The sequence below is a fragment of the Tachypleus tridentatus genome, chromosome 1 (assembly GCF_004210375.1).
Source record: "Tachypleus tridentatus isolate NWPU-2018 chromosome 1, ASM421037v1, whole genome shotgun sequence".
NCBI lineage: Eukaryota > Metazoa > Arthropoda > Merostomata > Xiphosura > Limulidae > Tachypleus > Tachypleus tridentatus.
This window is the reverse complement of record NC_134825.1, coordinates 120,503,452-120,519,106: the sequence shown is the minus strand read 5'-3', so window position 1 is coordinate 120,519,106 and position 15,655 is coordinate 120,503,452. Positions and strand designations below refer to the sequence as shown.

General features: G+C 33.8%; 1 protein-coding gene across 1 annotated transcript in view; it reads left to right on the top strand.

Moving 5' to 3' along the window:
• Positions 1-7,859: 7,859 nt before the first annotated feature.
• LOC143222489 (dual specificity tyrosine-phosphorylation-regulated kinase 1A-like) overlaps positions 7,860-15,655 on the top strand; it is a 64,045-nt gene continuing 56,249 nt past the window's right edge. Inside the window, exon 1 of the mRNA XM_076449095.1 lies at positions 7,860-7,988. Coding sequence (XP_076305210.1) covers positions 7,906-7,988 — 83 coding nt within the window. The 5' untranslated portion in view covers positions 7,860-7,905. The remainder of the gene's footprint in view (positions 7,989-15,655) is intronic.

Genomic DNA, 15,655 nt, shown 5'->3' with positions numbered 1-15,655 from the left:
TGCACATCATGGATACCAAAATCAGGCTTCTAATAGTACATGTCCATAGACTTATCGCTTTATCCCTACGGAACAGTAACATTGTGGATCCCTGACTCTGAACCACCAGCAACAGGAAAGCATCCGGCTTGAAGTAGCCAATTTTACGTTATATATTATTATTACTGTGTATATGTATTTTTAGTTTCAACACCAGCTATTCACGGTTTAACTAGTCATATGTATACTATATAAAATCAATAGGTTATTCAGAATTCAAACCTGTTACTAAAATAGATACGAATTACCACTATCGGGTTAACTAGTTATATGTAACCTATGAAAAATTAAATTATTTTCTCAGAATTTAAAGTTGTTACTAAATGTTGCAAGCGTTTCTACTAGCATTCCAATTAATTAAAATGTACCCTAAGCAAAATCAATTCGTTTTACAGAATTCCAACAAGTTACTAAAATAGAAACGTTATTTACTGCCATTTTAACTTTCTTATCCTAAAACCATACTGTTTAGACCGTAAAGTAGCAGCAGCGTGTCGCGTTTGTGTGAACTGTCAATAGTCTTACTTAACGATTAAACCGCAAGCTACATTCACAAGTGTTTCTACTATTTCCGAATGAATAAGCTAATCTATGGTTATTTGTTTCCTTTTCATCTGTTTCTGAAAGCTGTGAAAATTCTGTTTGCTGTTCTTAGTGACTTATCATAAGAACTACACTGTAGGAGATAATAATGTTCTACAACTTTAAGTCTTTTTACGTGAATTTATGCCTTAAAGTGGCTTGTGTAACTTCTCCGACCTCTATTCTTAGTGATTCTCATACTGCTTAACTTATTAATTTTTCGTTATCACGAGTTTTACTGCTATTTATATTTTATGCCTGTCGCTGCTAGCATAGCTCTTCTCGCATTTCCCGTTAGCTCAGCGAAATAAATATCGCGCCTGGCAAGTCATTTTCCTTAGTATGTATCTTTTTATTTAACGCCAGAATCACATTGAGCTATACTCTGTGTCAACTGCGAGGAATCGAACCCCGCATTTTAACGTTTTAAGTACTTAAGTTTATCACTTGTCCCACAAAAGGAACTTTTGTTAGTAAAATATAATAGTATTTTACGTAAATAATGACGTCATAAATAAAAAATTGAAAGAACGGAATTGAAGAATAGTTAATATGCTAAGCCTAAATCCTCAACGGTTAACAGGGCATACTTGGGCGAAAAATAATCGATTATTTGACACATTAGAAATTGTTTGGAAAAATATTAAGCAGAGTCTTAATGTTACCATCAAAATTAACTTTCTACAAAGTTACTTATAAATGACGTCATAAAAATGGCCTCGTTGAATACTTTTGTATGAAAATATTTACTCTCAAATCCTCCAACACTTCCTATTTCCCATACTGTTTACCCTCAAATCCTTCAACAATTCCTATTTCTCATACTGTTTACCCTCAAATCCTTCAACAATTCCTATTTCTCATACTGTTTACCCTCAAATCCTCCAACACTTCTTATTTCCCATACTGTTTCATCAGTCACACAGATGTACAACATTCTCAATAGAATTTTATAATTGTTAATAACAGTGTTATATATTTTATTCTCGTTGAAATGTAACAAGTTACTTCCATTTGTATCGTCATATTGAAACCTTTTAAAGTAAGGCTAGTAGAAAAAAACAGATCTTTCTTAAGCATAAAAATAAAAGCCTAAAGAATGAATTAACATTGTGCAAGTTATGGCAGGAGATATAGAGAAGTAGGCCTTAATTAGAAGTGTTTTCTGTTTCATTAATCGCCACGTGACATCATCTGCCTTAGTGCATTCAGTTATGTGGAAAAAAATTACGATATTTTTATAGTATTTTTTTTTGCAACTTACATATATATTTAACTACGTATCGAAAAAAAACACCTCTTTATTGTATCATGTTTGTTAACGAGTGAAACACTACCCCCCTACAATGTTGCTAAATATGTTGCATGTTTGATGAGTGTTGTATACGTTCTCATAAAACGATTATAGTAAAGTACTAGGAGTAGCTTTCAATAACATTTTTATTATCTCATTAGATATTCTTGTGCTGCAGTATTGCCATTAGACCTACCTTACTAAAACTGATGAAATCTTTAGCTATTTATTTCCATGTAAAGGATTCTCATAGATGAATAACTAAGCATGATTCGAGGATTTTAGGGTTAGCTTTAGTTTTCCCTCGCATAACGAATAAACATGCATTACGAGCTCAGCTTAATATCAGTATCGTACGCGATACAGTAGATATTTTTTGACGATTTAACCGTGAGGGCGGTTGTACAACAAGCTTAATGTGTTTCTTCACAAGTACCCCAATGTTACCCAAATTATATCGATCTTTGATAAGATGAATCAGTAAAATGTATCATACTGACAATTACACCAATCTTAAAGACCTCGAAGAGAACCACAAAAAATAATGAAAGGATGACAGTAACGCGGACCTATTAGTAAACACAGTGACGTATTACATTTAAACTACTACTAAATTCTGTTGAATCTATCAAGTGATTGATGAATATTTAGAAAATAAACTTGTTTGTACCACATAGGTATACTCTAATATGTGAAAAACAGTGTCGCGGTGTCGTGGATAAGCTTAACTTATTAACAGTTATGAAAAGGTTAGCTTTATTTTAGCTAAACCAACACAACAAGGAACACAAAAGAAACCTTTTATTAGCTTCTCATATCTTGTTTTTTTGCGACTGTTTTTAAAAATGATCAAAACATTTTGAATGCAAAGGTGTTCTTATTCTTAGGAAGTTTTTACATACCGTTGTTTCATTTGTAATCACAAGTTTGGGGCTTTATCCTAAAGCGCAAAGCTGTACAATAGCTACCACTACTTTGACGACAGCGGGGACTGAACCACTATTTTTGTGCGTTAGAAACTTTTATACTGTCCGCTAGGGGAGCAAGAATTGTAAGCTAACCAAAAATCTAATAACAATTTATTCTGTGCTCAACAAATTTGAGATTGACACTAGACGCATAATTTCATTGTTTCCGATTGATAAAATTTTATTTCTATAATATTGTTTAACATTGGTAAAAAGCAAATGATGTTTACCCTTAGAAAATTAGTTTACCTCTTTTTTTAATATGTGTATGACTGATCATATTTTACCTCTTTTTTTAATATATAGATGTGTATGACTGATCATATTTTACCTCTTTTATAATATATAGATGTGTATGACTGATCATATTTTCTTAGAAAACTATTCTACAAACAAAGCCACAGAAGACTTATTGGTCGTCAAACGTATATGATGGTCAGGGTATTGATACTCGACTTACAAGTGTGTACGATAAGTACGTTTTTAATTGTTATCTTACAGATAATGCATTTTTTAAATGTCATATTATATGGTTCAATTTATACACCTATTTTCTCTCAATGTGTTCTTCTCATTCTCCTCAATATTTACTGATTTTTCTTTAAAAATTATACCACGTAATATCAGTTTCCTCAAACTATACTATTTTCCTTTTTCTCATATGTCTCATTTCACCTGTTTCAACCATCTATATTAATATAAATTTTATATTTAAATAGTTCTCAATACATTTTTTGGCTGTTTTTTTATATGTTGAAATCTCAAGAACAAAACGAACGAAAGCAGAATGATCAGTGGGTATCCAGAGCATTGTGTTCATATCTTACACAAACATGGTATCCCTTTCAGCTGGTGGGGGCGTTTTAAAGTCACGGTCAATCACACTATTCGTTGGTAGAAAGAGCAACCCAAGAATTGACGGTGGGTGGCGATGACTAGCTGCCTTCTTCTTACGCTGCTAAATTATGGAAGGCTAGCACAGATAGCCTTCGTGTAGCTTTGCACGAAATTCATAAAAAAACAAAACGTTTTCTCAAATATTTAAATTAAAATCAATATTTAGTTTTCTTTGCCCTGAAACTAAATTTTTATACAATTTAAGTGTTTACATAGAAATATTTATATTTTAAAAAAAATACATGTAGTCTGAACCCAGTAATTTCGTGGCCATAAACAACAATTACACGAGAATCAGGGAAAATATACATATTTCAATCTATAGAAACAAACGAATATAAATGTTTTTCGTTTAACATTAATCCTTAAGTAAGATATAAAAAAAATCACGATTTTTTATATTGAAAACTGAAATTCAGAATTCAACTTGAAGTTACCTGATCGGACACTAACGCATGATGTAAGAAATTAATTCTCGTGTGATATATTGCCAGAAGATAAGTTAGTTTTGAATTATTCTCAGTTGTATTTTTAATATCAGTGATATACTAGCTAATAAATTGCGAGACAAGTTGTTAGTGACACGTTAAGAATGACGTCACAACTGCTAGCAGATAGTCTATGTAAGCCGGAGCATCTCCAGTTTTGGTAAGGAGTTGTGGAAATGTATGTCATTTAGTTTCTTATATCTTAGTCACATTAAGAGAATTTTTCCAAATTCTACTTATATTAAATCTAGTTAAAATTAAAACAATAAAAATACGGTTTTATAGGATATACGTTTAGTTTTAAAATCATTTACTATTTTTTGTAATTAAATTAATTATTTCTAGTATTACTTCAAACCTTTTTCAACATTCACTTGTCCCCCCCACAGACTTTTAACATGACGTCACTGTCGGAAGTATACATATGGTGTAGATCGATCGATCGACCTCCAAGACTATTGAACTTCAACTGAAAGAAATCCCCGGGGAACAGGAACCGACATCTGACATGCTTGTTCGTCCTTTGTTCATACATAAACCGAACATTCTGCTTCTCGTAGCAAAGGTCACAATACGACAGATAGGAATGTATAGAGGTTATGGTATGACGGATAGGAATTTAAGTTATTGCCTGTGTAGAAAGACTAGCTGTATAGTTTTAGTGGCGCCGTATAATTTTATAAGTATGCAAAAGACGCAGTGATATACGTAAATAAAGTACTTAACATTGGTATCGGTATTTTAAATCATTTTAAGCACTAGGACTATTTATTAATGCGCGATTTTAGTGAAGTCGTCTTATTAGACAAGAAATCAACATTTATTCTCATTGATAAGTTTCTAGTTCAGAAAAATATGGTTCTCGTGTGATATATTGTTAGAAGATAAGTTAGTTTTGAATTATTATTAGTTGTATTTTTAATATCCGCAAGTTGCTAGTGACACGTTAAGAACAGTATGAAAAAATGACGTCACAACGACTAGCAAATAGTCTATGTAAGCCGGAGCATCTCCAGTTTTGGTAAGGAGTTATGGAAATGCGAGATATATACATACATATATATATATTTAAAATTCCAAACACTTTTATCCTGTATGTAATTGAGTTAAACGACTTCAAATAATTCGTTTTTGGGTGTGATTTATATATAACAATATTTTTAATGGATTTAATGTTTGGGTATAGGGTTTTATGCAAGTTGTCTCATTATACAAGCTCTATTTAGTCTAAATATAATATAAACAAAATATCCAATTCAATTCTCATGTTATTTTATCACTAACTTAAGCCTAGCCGTTGGCCTTAGCTCATTCTTGCAACCAACTTAGTAGTAACTGATAGCGATTATGATCTGGAAGATGAAACTGTACAGTAGAATTAGTATCCATAGTATTTTTACCAGATGGTTCGTTATGATCATTCTATATAGCCCCCTCGCTAGTACAGTGATATGTCTTCGGATTTACAACGCTAAAATGAGGGGTTCGATACCCCTCGATGGGCTCAGCGGATAGCCCGATGTGGCTTTGCTTTTAGGAAATACTCGCACACATTTCTTGTTTTATCCCCCGCTAGTCCAGCGGTAAGACTACGGATTTACAACACTAAAATCAGGGGTGCGATTCCCCTCGGTGGGCTCAGCAGATAGCCCTATGTGGTTTTGCTATAAGAAAAAATCAACCAACCATTTTATATATAAACTATGAATATTGGCATACATAAAGACGTGTGTCTGTGCGCTGTTTTCTTAGAGAAAAGCCACATCGGGCTATTTACTGTGTCTACTGAGGGGAATCGAACCCCTAATTTCAGCATTGTCCCGGGGAGGACATACATAAAGAAGACAGTGACCTCAAAACATGCATTTGTAGGTTTAAGAATAGAAACAGAATTTTTTTAGAACTTAACTTTATTACTTGTAGACATTAATTAGTAACTTAAGGGTATAAAGCGTCCACTCAACTGTCTGAGATTGAAATACGTTCAGAATGACTGAGACAGTTTAGAATAAAGTAACCAACTTAGGGGAAGTTTGTTCAATATTGATAAGTTAACTATGGATTAATTACTTCAGTACTGTGGTGTAGATGTGCCTTTCTCCTGTGTCTCAATCGAAATATACAATATATATTTCGTTAATGGCACCTTTGAGCTAATCTTTTTTTCACAAATACCCATTCACAGCCAGGCGCGCACTAACTATTAGGCCACACCCAAAACAAGAGTAAAGACATCCACTACTAATTTTTTGAGCTACTTTTGACTGATTAAAAAGTAGATTTTGATTGTCATAGTTAAAGTGTTGCCATGTTTCTAAAGTGAAGTGTTTAATTTTGCAGCAATTGGTGGCGAACCATAAATATTCACATTGACTGGTAGGCCACCCCTGGGCCTGAATTATCTTAAACGAACAAGAAGTACTTTGAAAGAACTGGCTGTGACTTAAGAAACTGGATAAGAAAAAACCGCCATTCAGAGGGTCGCATAATTTTTTTTAATGATTGTACATTTATATAACATTGTATCCGATTTGATAATGGATCGAGTTTTTAGTGGTCGAAACATAATAAAGAATATTCCTTCTTAATAACTAATTGTTGTATTAAAATTAAAAAAAAAAGTTCCATTTACCTGTTGTTGCGGAAGGTGGCTGTCTGAAAAAAAATATTGGATAGGATTCATTGCTGTGCAACTTGAAATTCTAGAACGTAAAAAACAAACAAAACAAAACTTAACAGTCCTCCGTATAATTATTTAGTTATATCTTTATTGAGTTCTCACCAAGAACAAAGTAATTAGTTCCACGTGACTTTCTAGCTATCTTTTATTTTGTTTACAAATCATCTAAAATTTATAAATTTCTACTAAAGAAAATCGTTTTTTAAGTGGACAAAAGTATTTTTTACTTTAAAAATCGCGTTTTGTTTTTCTATTGTTCGTAAATAATCGAATGAATTTCCTGAGAAAATAATTCATCAACATAATTTTAACAGCTCTTTTTGTTGTTAGAAGTGCAATTATTATTACGTGATTTATTTACCTACTTTTTATTAAAACACCTTTATTTTCAAAAACACAAGTTTTCATGTATCACACGTTTGCAGAAAAAAAAATTTTTTTCGTGAAAATTAGGCCTACGATATTATTTTTCCATCGCCTAAAAATTCTAACATTTTCCTACAGCACACCAGTACGTTTTTTTAAAGATACTTTGCCGTTTATAATTCTAAATAATTCACTTGTTTAAATAAGAAATTAAATATAATGTGCAGATAGCAAATGTAAAATAATAAATAAATATGTTTGAAGGAAAAATAATCTCCGTAAATATTAATCTAAAAAACAAGGAAAAACATACCACATTTAGCATTAAAATACCTTGGTGTTTCCTTGTGTAATTTACAAAATATATTATTAGTATGTATTTCTATATGCGACCCGTACTTGCTAATTGCTACCAAGGGGGACTACGTCAGGATATACGCCACTCCAAAGCGCTAGCCAGACGCAGCGACCAATACCCCCATCCATGCGCACATATACCAGTCTAATCAAAAACCCTAGCTACGGACGCATGCGTGTTTGTAACGTCTGTGGTGAAGAAGTGTGGAGAGGTGTAGTCTGTTTTCATATCATATGAACACTATTTACAAGATCCTTAGCCGAGAGACACTTGGGAACTGTAAGCAAGTCTGGAGTTTGTGTCCTAGGTTTTCAAGGTAGGAACTAACCCTTTTATGTAAATATAAAAACGTTTTAATTTGTAGCGTAATTTATTGGTTGCGGTTGAATTCAGGGTTACAATAAGCGACTCACTACTGAGGTAGCCACAACAGTGCTTCGTGGCCAAGACATGAGCGCGGACCTGACGAATGACGAGAAATCGTCAACGTTGTTTTATATTTTAATATTAACGTAGAGTTAATTAAATTATGTTAAGTTTATAATACAAAAAATAATTTATCTATTTGATATTAGTGTTTTAAAAATCTCAACTGTGAATAATATTTGAACGTGACGTGTATGCTAGCTTCTCTGTCTGTCGTCGTAAATATATGCAGGGAAAACTAAAATACAAGATTTTTTGCGACACGTATTGCGCATATTATATGAAAGGAATTCGTTCAATATTAATCGAAAAAACATCAAAATAATAAATTAAAAACATTAAATTAATTAATAAAATTTTAACCTTAATTAACTTATTTTAAAATTTAGTATTAGTGTTAACTACGAATTATAATTATTTAATTATTGAAATATTAAGGTGATATCGTCTACGTAAAAAAAAGTTCTACAATAGAATAAAACAAACAAAAATTCGCGTGTTGCCACCTTATGGCGCCCTTTGAAGGATGTTTTGTCTGCCTTTTTTAAGAAGTTACAGAGAACGTCGAACCATTAGGGATTCGATTCCAGTATCGAAGCTTGTAATATAAATTTATATATTTCATTCAAAAATGTATGCAAGTTATGGAGTTAACGTTTTGTTTAGCTGTTAATTTTTATATTCATATGTAAAACATAATATCAAAGTTATGCCATACAGCCAACGCACGTTGATGAATCGTTTATAAAAAAAAAAATCCGTTTTGAATTAATTTTCTATTGTAAACCATGAGACAATTACGATGTAATATTACGATACGGTTATGACTAAATTTTTTTCATACTGGCGTAATGAAAAATTTTAATATATGATTGAAATAAAAATACTAATTTATGAATAAGTTTGCATGTGATACTTTGAAAATATCAAAAATTAATATTAGATGTTAGAGTTTTTAATACTGGAATCCCATACGTTTTCCGTTAATTTGAAAAATATATATATATTACCACCATTTTCTTACGAATAACAGCAAATATTGATGAGTAATTATGCATGTTAAATAGTGTATCTGATATGCACTAACACTTTTTAGAAATCAAATTAATTTTTTGTTCATTCTAATATAATCCAAACACGTATTGTTGTTTCAGAGGCTATCTATTGTACACTGAGGGTTAACGCGCCTCGTAGCATATATTTTGAAGGTACTGTCAATTATAGTCGATTGTCTACGTGTCTGCCTAGTGTAAGAAATCGGCAAGACAAAGCGCTCAGCTGGACCTTCCATTTGCGTCTAAAAGATCACTGGTAGACGACGGTTGCCACGGTAACCGCCTCTTCGATCATAGAACCTGCAGAGGCCGTGTATATATTCCCGCTTGAGACGGGAGTCGCGCCTGTATGAGTGTATAGCTATAGCTTTTAGCGAGCTAGGAGCTGACTTATACCGTTTCGTTGTTGTATCAAGGTGAAAGGATCGGTTTAAAGAAACAGGTATTAATAAACAAGTTAACGTAAAGTCGTGCGAAATAAAAATGGCATTCTTCAATTACGTTTCCTTTTCAGTGTCACAACAAATAAGCATTTTTCATAAATTTTCCGTGTTTTAAACTCCCAAAAAATTCTAAATAGAACAACGTTTGTTCGTGAGTAAACAAAAATCCTGCACGAGTTTACAACCCTTACGTTTATCACAAGCGGTGAAATGTAAAATGTCACATAATAACTCGAGCTAAAGTTACTTTGAACTTTCGTTCCATCGAACAATAAGCCAAAACATCAGCGTATCAGTATTATACATACACACAAAATATCTTACATCGTAAGTAAATAAAAAAAATAGCCACAAATGTTCCGTTATTTCCATATTTAAAATTAAATAAATAAATACATTAAAAGGAGAATATATTTTCGAAACATTTTGATGTGGATTATTTTCCATCTCACACGTAAAAGAATTCCTGCCACAAGAACAAAAAAAACAACATTTGGTTTCTACGTATATCACTGATTTTTAAAAGTGACAAACAAGTCGTGAAGTATTAGAAGACAAAATAAAACACAACAAAAATCAATATCTCCTATTATTCGAAGCTTTACGCTCACCATTGGTCTCCTCTGCCCCACCCTACTTTGTTTGTTTTTTTCGTTTAAGTGGTCTTAATAGATTTATTTAAAACAATTTTTTTTCCCTATCGAATGATTTAACCGCCCCAACCAGAAACGTCGGCCATTCGAGAGTGTAGAATTCAATTATTGATTGACGAGGTTGGTCAACGTGCGAAGCGGCGCACGACGGGAAAAACATAGATTTGACGGCTGTACTGTAGAGTCATCGGCGGTGTGGGATCGGATATTAGATAGCTTAAACTACCCTGAACAATTAATGATAGAATTATATTTAATATATTTTGGATTTTTTAAAATTTATTTTATTCGCTAGCGTCTTTGTAAATACGATATTAGAGAAAACATCGCATATACTAACTATTGAAACTAAAACCCGAGAAGTTTAGAAGCGAAAACATTTCCAAATATAACACCTGACTTCGGAGTAGGCGAGATAGGCAGACACTAAATATTACAAAATATTGCTATACAAGTAGAACATATTATTTTTTTTAATACAACTTCAACTGAGAAAATTAAGAGTAATAGGACGAATATGTAAAGGCACGTGCTTCTAGAATCCCTTTTTACACTTTACATCGAGATATAGAAAGAGAGGCATGTTCTAGAGCTTATGTTTTAACTCATTATACATTAAAATATAAATGTTAACGCATATTGCAGTGTCAGAACCCCCACCAATCTCTACAGTGAAAAATAAAGTACAAAGTACACTCACTTGTAACGAGAGGTTGTTGTTTTTTTAATATCATATTTGCGCATGGGGACAAGCAGGATGTAACGTTATCTTTTTTGGCTGCTATGAAATAGAAACTTAAGAGTTACGTTCTTACTACCCCACGTGATATCCCGAGAACGGTTCCCACGAGAGGTATGCTCTATGTGCTGTCTTTCGCGCAAAGATACACGAGGGCTATATGCGCTAGCCGTCCCTAACTTAGCAGTGTAAGACTAGAGGGAAGGCAGCTAGTCATCACCACCCACCGCCAACTCTTGGGTTACTCTTTTGCCAACGAATAGTGAGATTGACCGTAACTTTATAACGCTCCCACAGCTGGGAGGGCGAGCATGATTGGTGCGACGGGGATTCGAACCCGCGACCCTCAGATTACGAGTCGAACACCTCAACACACTTGGCCATGCCGGGCCGGAACATGGTATGTATAAAAAGCACATGCAAGCGATACAAAAATACTATTTTTAGTGTTCAGAATTAGATTGCTGTAAAAGTTGCCGTTATTGTACTTTGAAATTAAAAATACCTTAACATAAAGGGATTTTACCGACCTAATCAACAGGTTGTCAGTTTGCTCTTCTGTATAATACGTTATGATAATATTCCGAATCATGTTAAAAACACGAATACTCGTTTAATGCTCTATCAACAACAACAAAAAAATACTTTAACGTAATACATACATACATGAGCAGTGTGTGATCCTCTTTGAATTTCTTGGGGGAACTTCGGTCACAAATGGAATTATCATGTTGGCATCGTGACAAGTGACACTGAATATTTTAATCAAACTCACAAAATTGTTATTAATTAAGGTTGGTAGAGATAAGCTCGTTCACTATTCAACCAAATTCTTGTAAATGTTTAACAGAAGCGCACCAAGTTCATGACATCTGCATTGTACTATGAACACTACTTATCACTGTATGGGTGATAAGATATCTGATTACCTTATATCACTATTTCACACAAGTTGTTCGAGATATTGTATTCCCCCCCAAAAAAAAACTCAGTCATGTCATAATGCATTCTGTATTACGTCCGTGCGAAAGTTTGCTTAACGAATGACATCTAGAAAAATTCTTGATTTATTAAATCGTCAAGTTGCTAGATTACGATTCTATTGACAGTTTAATCAGATCTGCTGCTTAGTATAAAAGTTATTAATACGAGTTTTCATTGATTAAGCAAACTTTCGCACGGACGTAATAGAGAATGCAATCACACTACTATGTAGACAATATTTGGTTAACATTTCCTTGCCTAGAAATGCTCTTGTGACTAGCTCATTCGACGAAACTCGTTAAAAGATGTCCACTTGAATAGCTGATAGTTTCTCATTATACGTGCGCTAAAGGTAAGTAACACGTCACACGGCGCCACATAGATCAATAATTAGATCAAATCTTATGTTTCTTACGTTTTTTCACTGAGAGACGAAGACGTAACAAACCGTATTAATTTGAACTTGCAATTGTAATACCACTTGTGTGTTCAAACATTGTGTATTAACAATATCAAACGTGAATATCTAAATATAGCCTTTGGTGTAACATAACAATTTGAAATGTTTGGTGTAGCCTTACCAAACATTAGTAAAATGTATTCCTGATACTGTAAAGGTCAAACATTGACCATCCTTACATATATAATACCTTCAACACCAATTGCAATGTTTATTATACTATGTTTAATAAACAGCGCGAGTTCGAATTTTCATTGTCTAACACGCTCGCCTCTTTTTGGCGTTTATTCGTTATGATGAAACAATCAATCCTACTGTTCATTAGTAAAAAGAGCAGCCTAAGAGTTGGCGTTGGGTGATATTCACTAGTTTTCTTTCTCTAGCCTATCACTGCTAATTAGGGGCAGCTGGCATACATTACCCCTGCGTATCATTTCACGAAATTCAAAACACACCAAGTGTTTGAGAATTTAACAAAGTTAATATGCCCATTGTGACTATTTTAACGTCATTTCAGCCCTTTTTAAATTCGTGGGCTTATTTACCTATTAGATCTAAGTCACCAATAAAGTGCTGACAAATTGCGTAAGTTAAAAATCCATAAAGTTGTTCCTAAACACTTGTAATTCACTCATCCTGCTTGAAATAGTTCATCGTAATCGACAAACAGTAGAATGTTTAGTCTTAGCAATGAGAGTTACATTTATTGTACTAACCTGATCTGAAGGTTCGTTGATTAGTTCGAATTTTAAAAGTTATCTTCCTCATATGTGATACCTGTAGTGAAAATTTAAATGTAGTGTTTTGAAATAAATATTTTGGTGTTTATCTGTTGCCAGTAGTTATTGTACTTGTGTTTGAAAAAAGTAACATACTTCAAGTAAGTTAGCCTTTCTAAACAGACCCCCCCAGTGGCTCAGCGGTATATCTGCGGACTTACAACACTAAACATACTTCAAGTAAGTTAGCCTTTCTAAACAGACCCCCCAGTGGCTCAGCGGTATGTCTGCGGACTTACAACACTAAACATACTTCAAGTAAGTTAGTCTTTCTAAACAGACCCCCCAGTGGCTCAGCGGTATGTCTGCGGACTTACAACACTAAACATACTTCAAGTAAGTTAGTCTTTCTAAACAACCCTTCCTCCAGTGGCTCAGCGGTATATCTGCGGACTTACAACACTAAACATACTTCAAGTAAGTTAGCCTTTCTAAGCAGACCCCCCCCCAGTGGCTCAGCGGTATATCTGCGGACTTACAACACTAAACATACTTCAAGTAAGTTAGCCTTTCTAAACAGACCCCCCCAGTGGCTCAGCGGTATGTCTGCGGACTTATAACACTAAAAACCGGGTTGCGATACCCCTGATGGGCAGAGCACAGATGCTCATTGTGTAGCTTTGTGCTTAATTCAAAACACCAATAACAACAACCGTTGTAAACAACACGATTTTTGTGTGGCGCGAAATTTTGATTTTAGTAAAATTCTTATTGCTCTCAGTCTAACCAAATAATTTGCCACCAGGGATTGCTATCAGCAAAAATCGATAAACGGATCAATTCCTTTACGTTGCGATAGCTTAAGAGAAAATACTTGAAAAGTTGCACATGGGAACAATACACCCATTTGAGTGGGTGCGTGCTTTAGTAGTGGGTAGCTATAACAGTAAAGTGCATACACATTTTCAGTGAAGTGACAATGATGCATCAATACCTTCCTCAAGAGAAAATTATGGTCAACAGTTAACATCTTTTTGGATGTAACAGTGTGTGTGTGTGTGTGTGTAATTTCTGGCATATTTCCTAAAAATATCTTACATGGTCTCAGATTAAATGGATCTCACAATCTAAAGGTTCCTACAGTCTAAACTATTATTTTAGAACATGGGTTGTTGAGTTATTTATCGAATCAATGAAATGCTATAAAGGATTTTAATAAGTCTGATTAATAAGTGTAGCATCGCTAAATTAGGCACAATTATCATTTTACGAGTGGACCATTCATAGGCTCTTTATATTTATAAATCCAGGTTTGAGCTATGTACATGCCACTTGCAAACTTAGTGTAGTCAATATCACACAGTGTCTTACATATAAGAACTCGAGTGCAATTTCCGTGCAATGTATTCTACGCAAGGATGGGCATCGTATAAGATTTACGATGTCTAGGTATTCTCAATAAGAGTTGCTAATGTCATGAATTTGTTACTTGACTTAACGTTGAAACTTGGATAGCTATGAAAATGGCCAATAATCACGTTAAACCCACTTTGTTTTTGAAGAAATACAGATGAACACCAAGTCCATGATTGTCAATATAGTTTATTTTCAGTGACCACAAAGATACATGACACACAGCACCACCGAGTTCTGTGTCTAAAGAAGAATAATAGATCAACTGGGATGTTATAATAGTGTCAACTGAAGAGTGGACTGTGCTGTGAACAATGTCACGTTAGTTGGCGTTAATACATTTCATCAGCGATGTTCTTTGTAACGTAACACACACAGAAGACCACATTTTAACGGTCTTTCGAAAAAAACCCGGTTTCTAACAGTATAAGTCTGTAGATGTGCCGCTGTGACACTGGAGAGGGGCACACAAGTTTCTACGAAAAGATTCATTTCGCAATAACCTTGTAAACTCAAGGAAATGAGGAGATAATGTGTTTTATATTAAAACTATAGTGAAGTTTAGTTTTTAAAATTAAGGAGAAAGTATAGCATCTGCTCATAGAAATTACTTGTAAAATGTGCCACGTGTATATACAGATCGAGGGAATATATATTTTTGCAAATATCCTGTTAAGAATTATTATAGAAATTACAATCCTTGCTGCAGCATATGATTGATTCGATAAATAAATCAACAATCTCTGTTTTATAATAATCAAATTGCATTCTTAAATATATTTGGTATGGGTATTAGTCCTTTAATCAAAATAAAGTATAGAATACTTCTGAAGATGGACTGAGGTCGAAACGTTGTTCTGTACTTTATTTCAATTAAAGTTCTAGTACGCAGATTACATACAAGTTTGTCCCTGATTGTTTGTGTGTTTTTGAATTTCGCGCAAAGCTACACGAGGGCTATCTGCGCTAGCCGTCCATAATTTAGCAATGTAAGACGAGAGGGAAGGCAGCTAGTCATCACCACCCATCGCTAACTCATGGGCTACTCTTTTACCAATGAATAGTGGGATTGACCGTCACTTTATAACGCC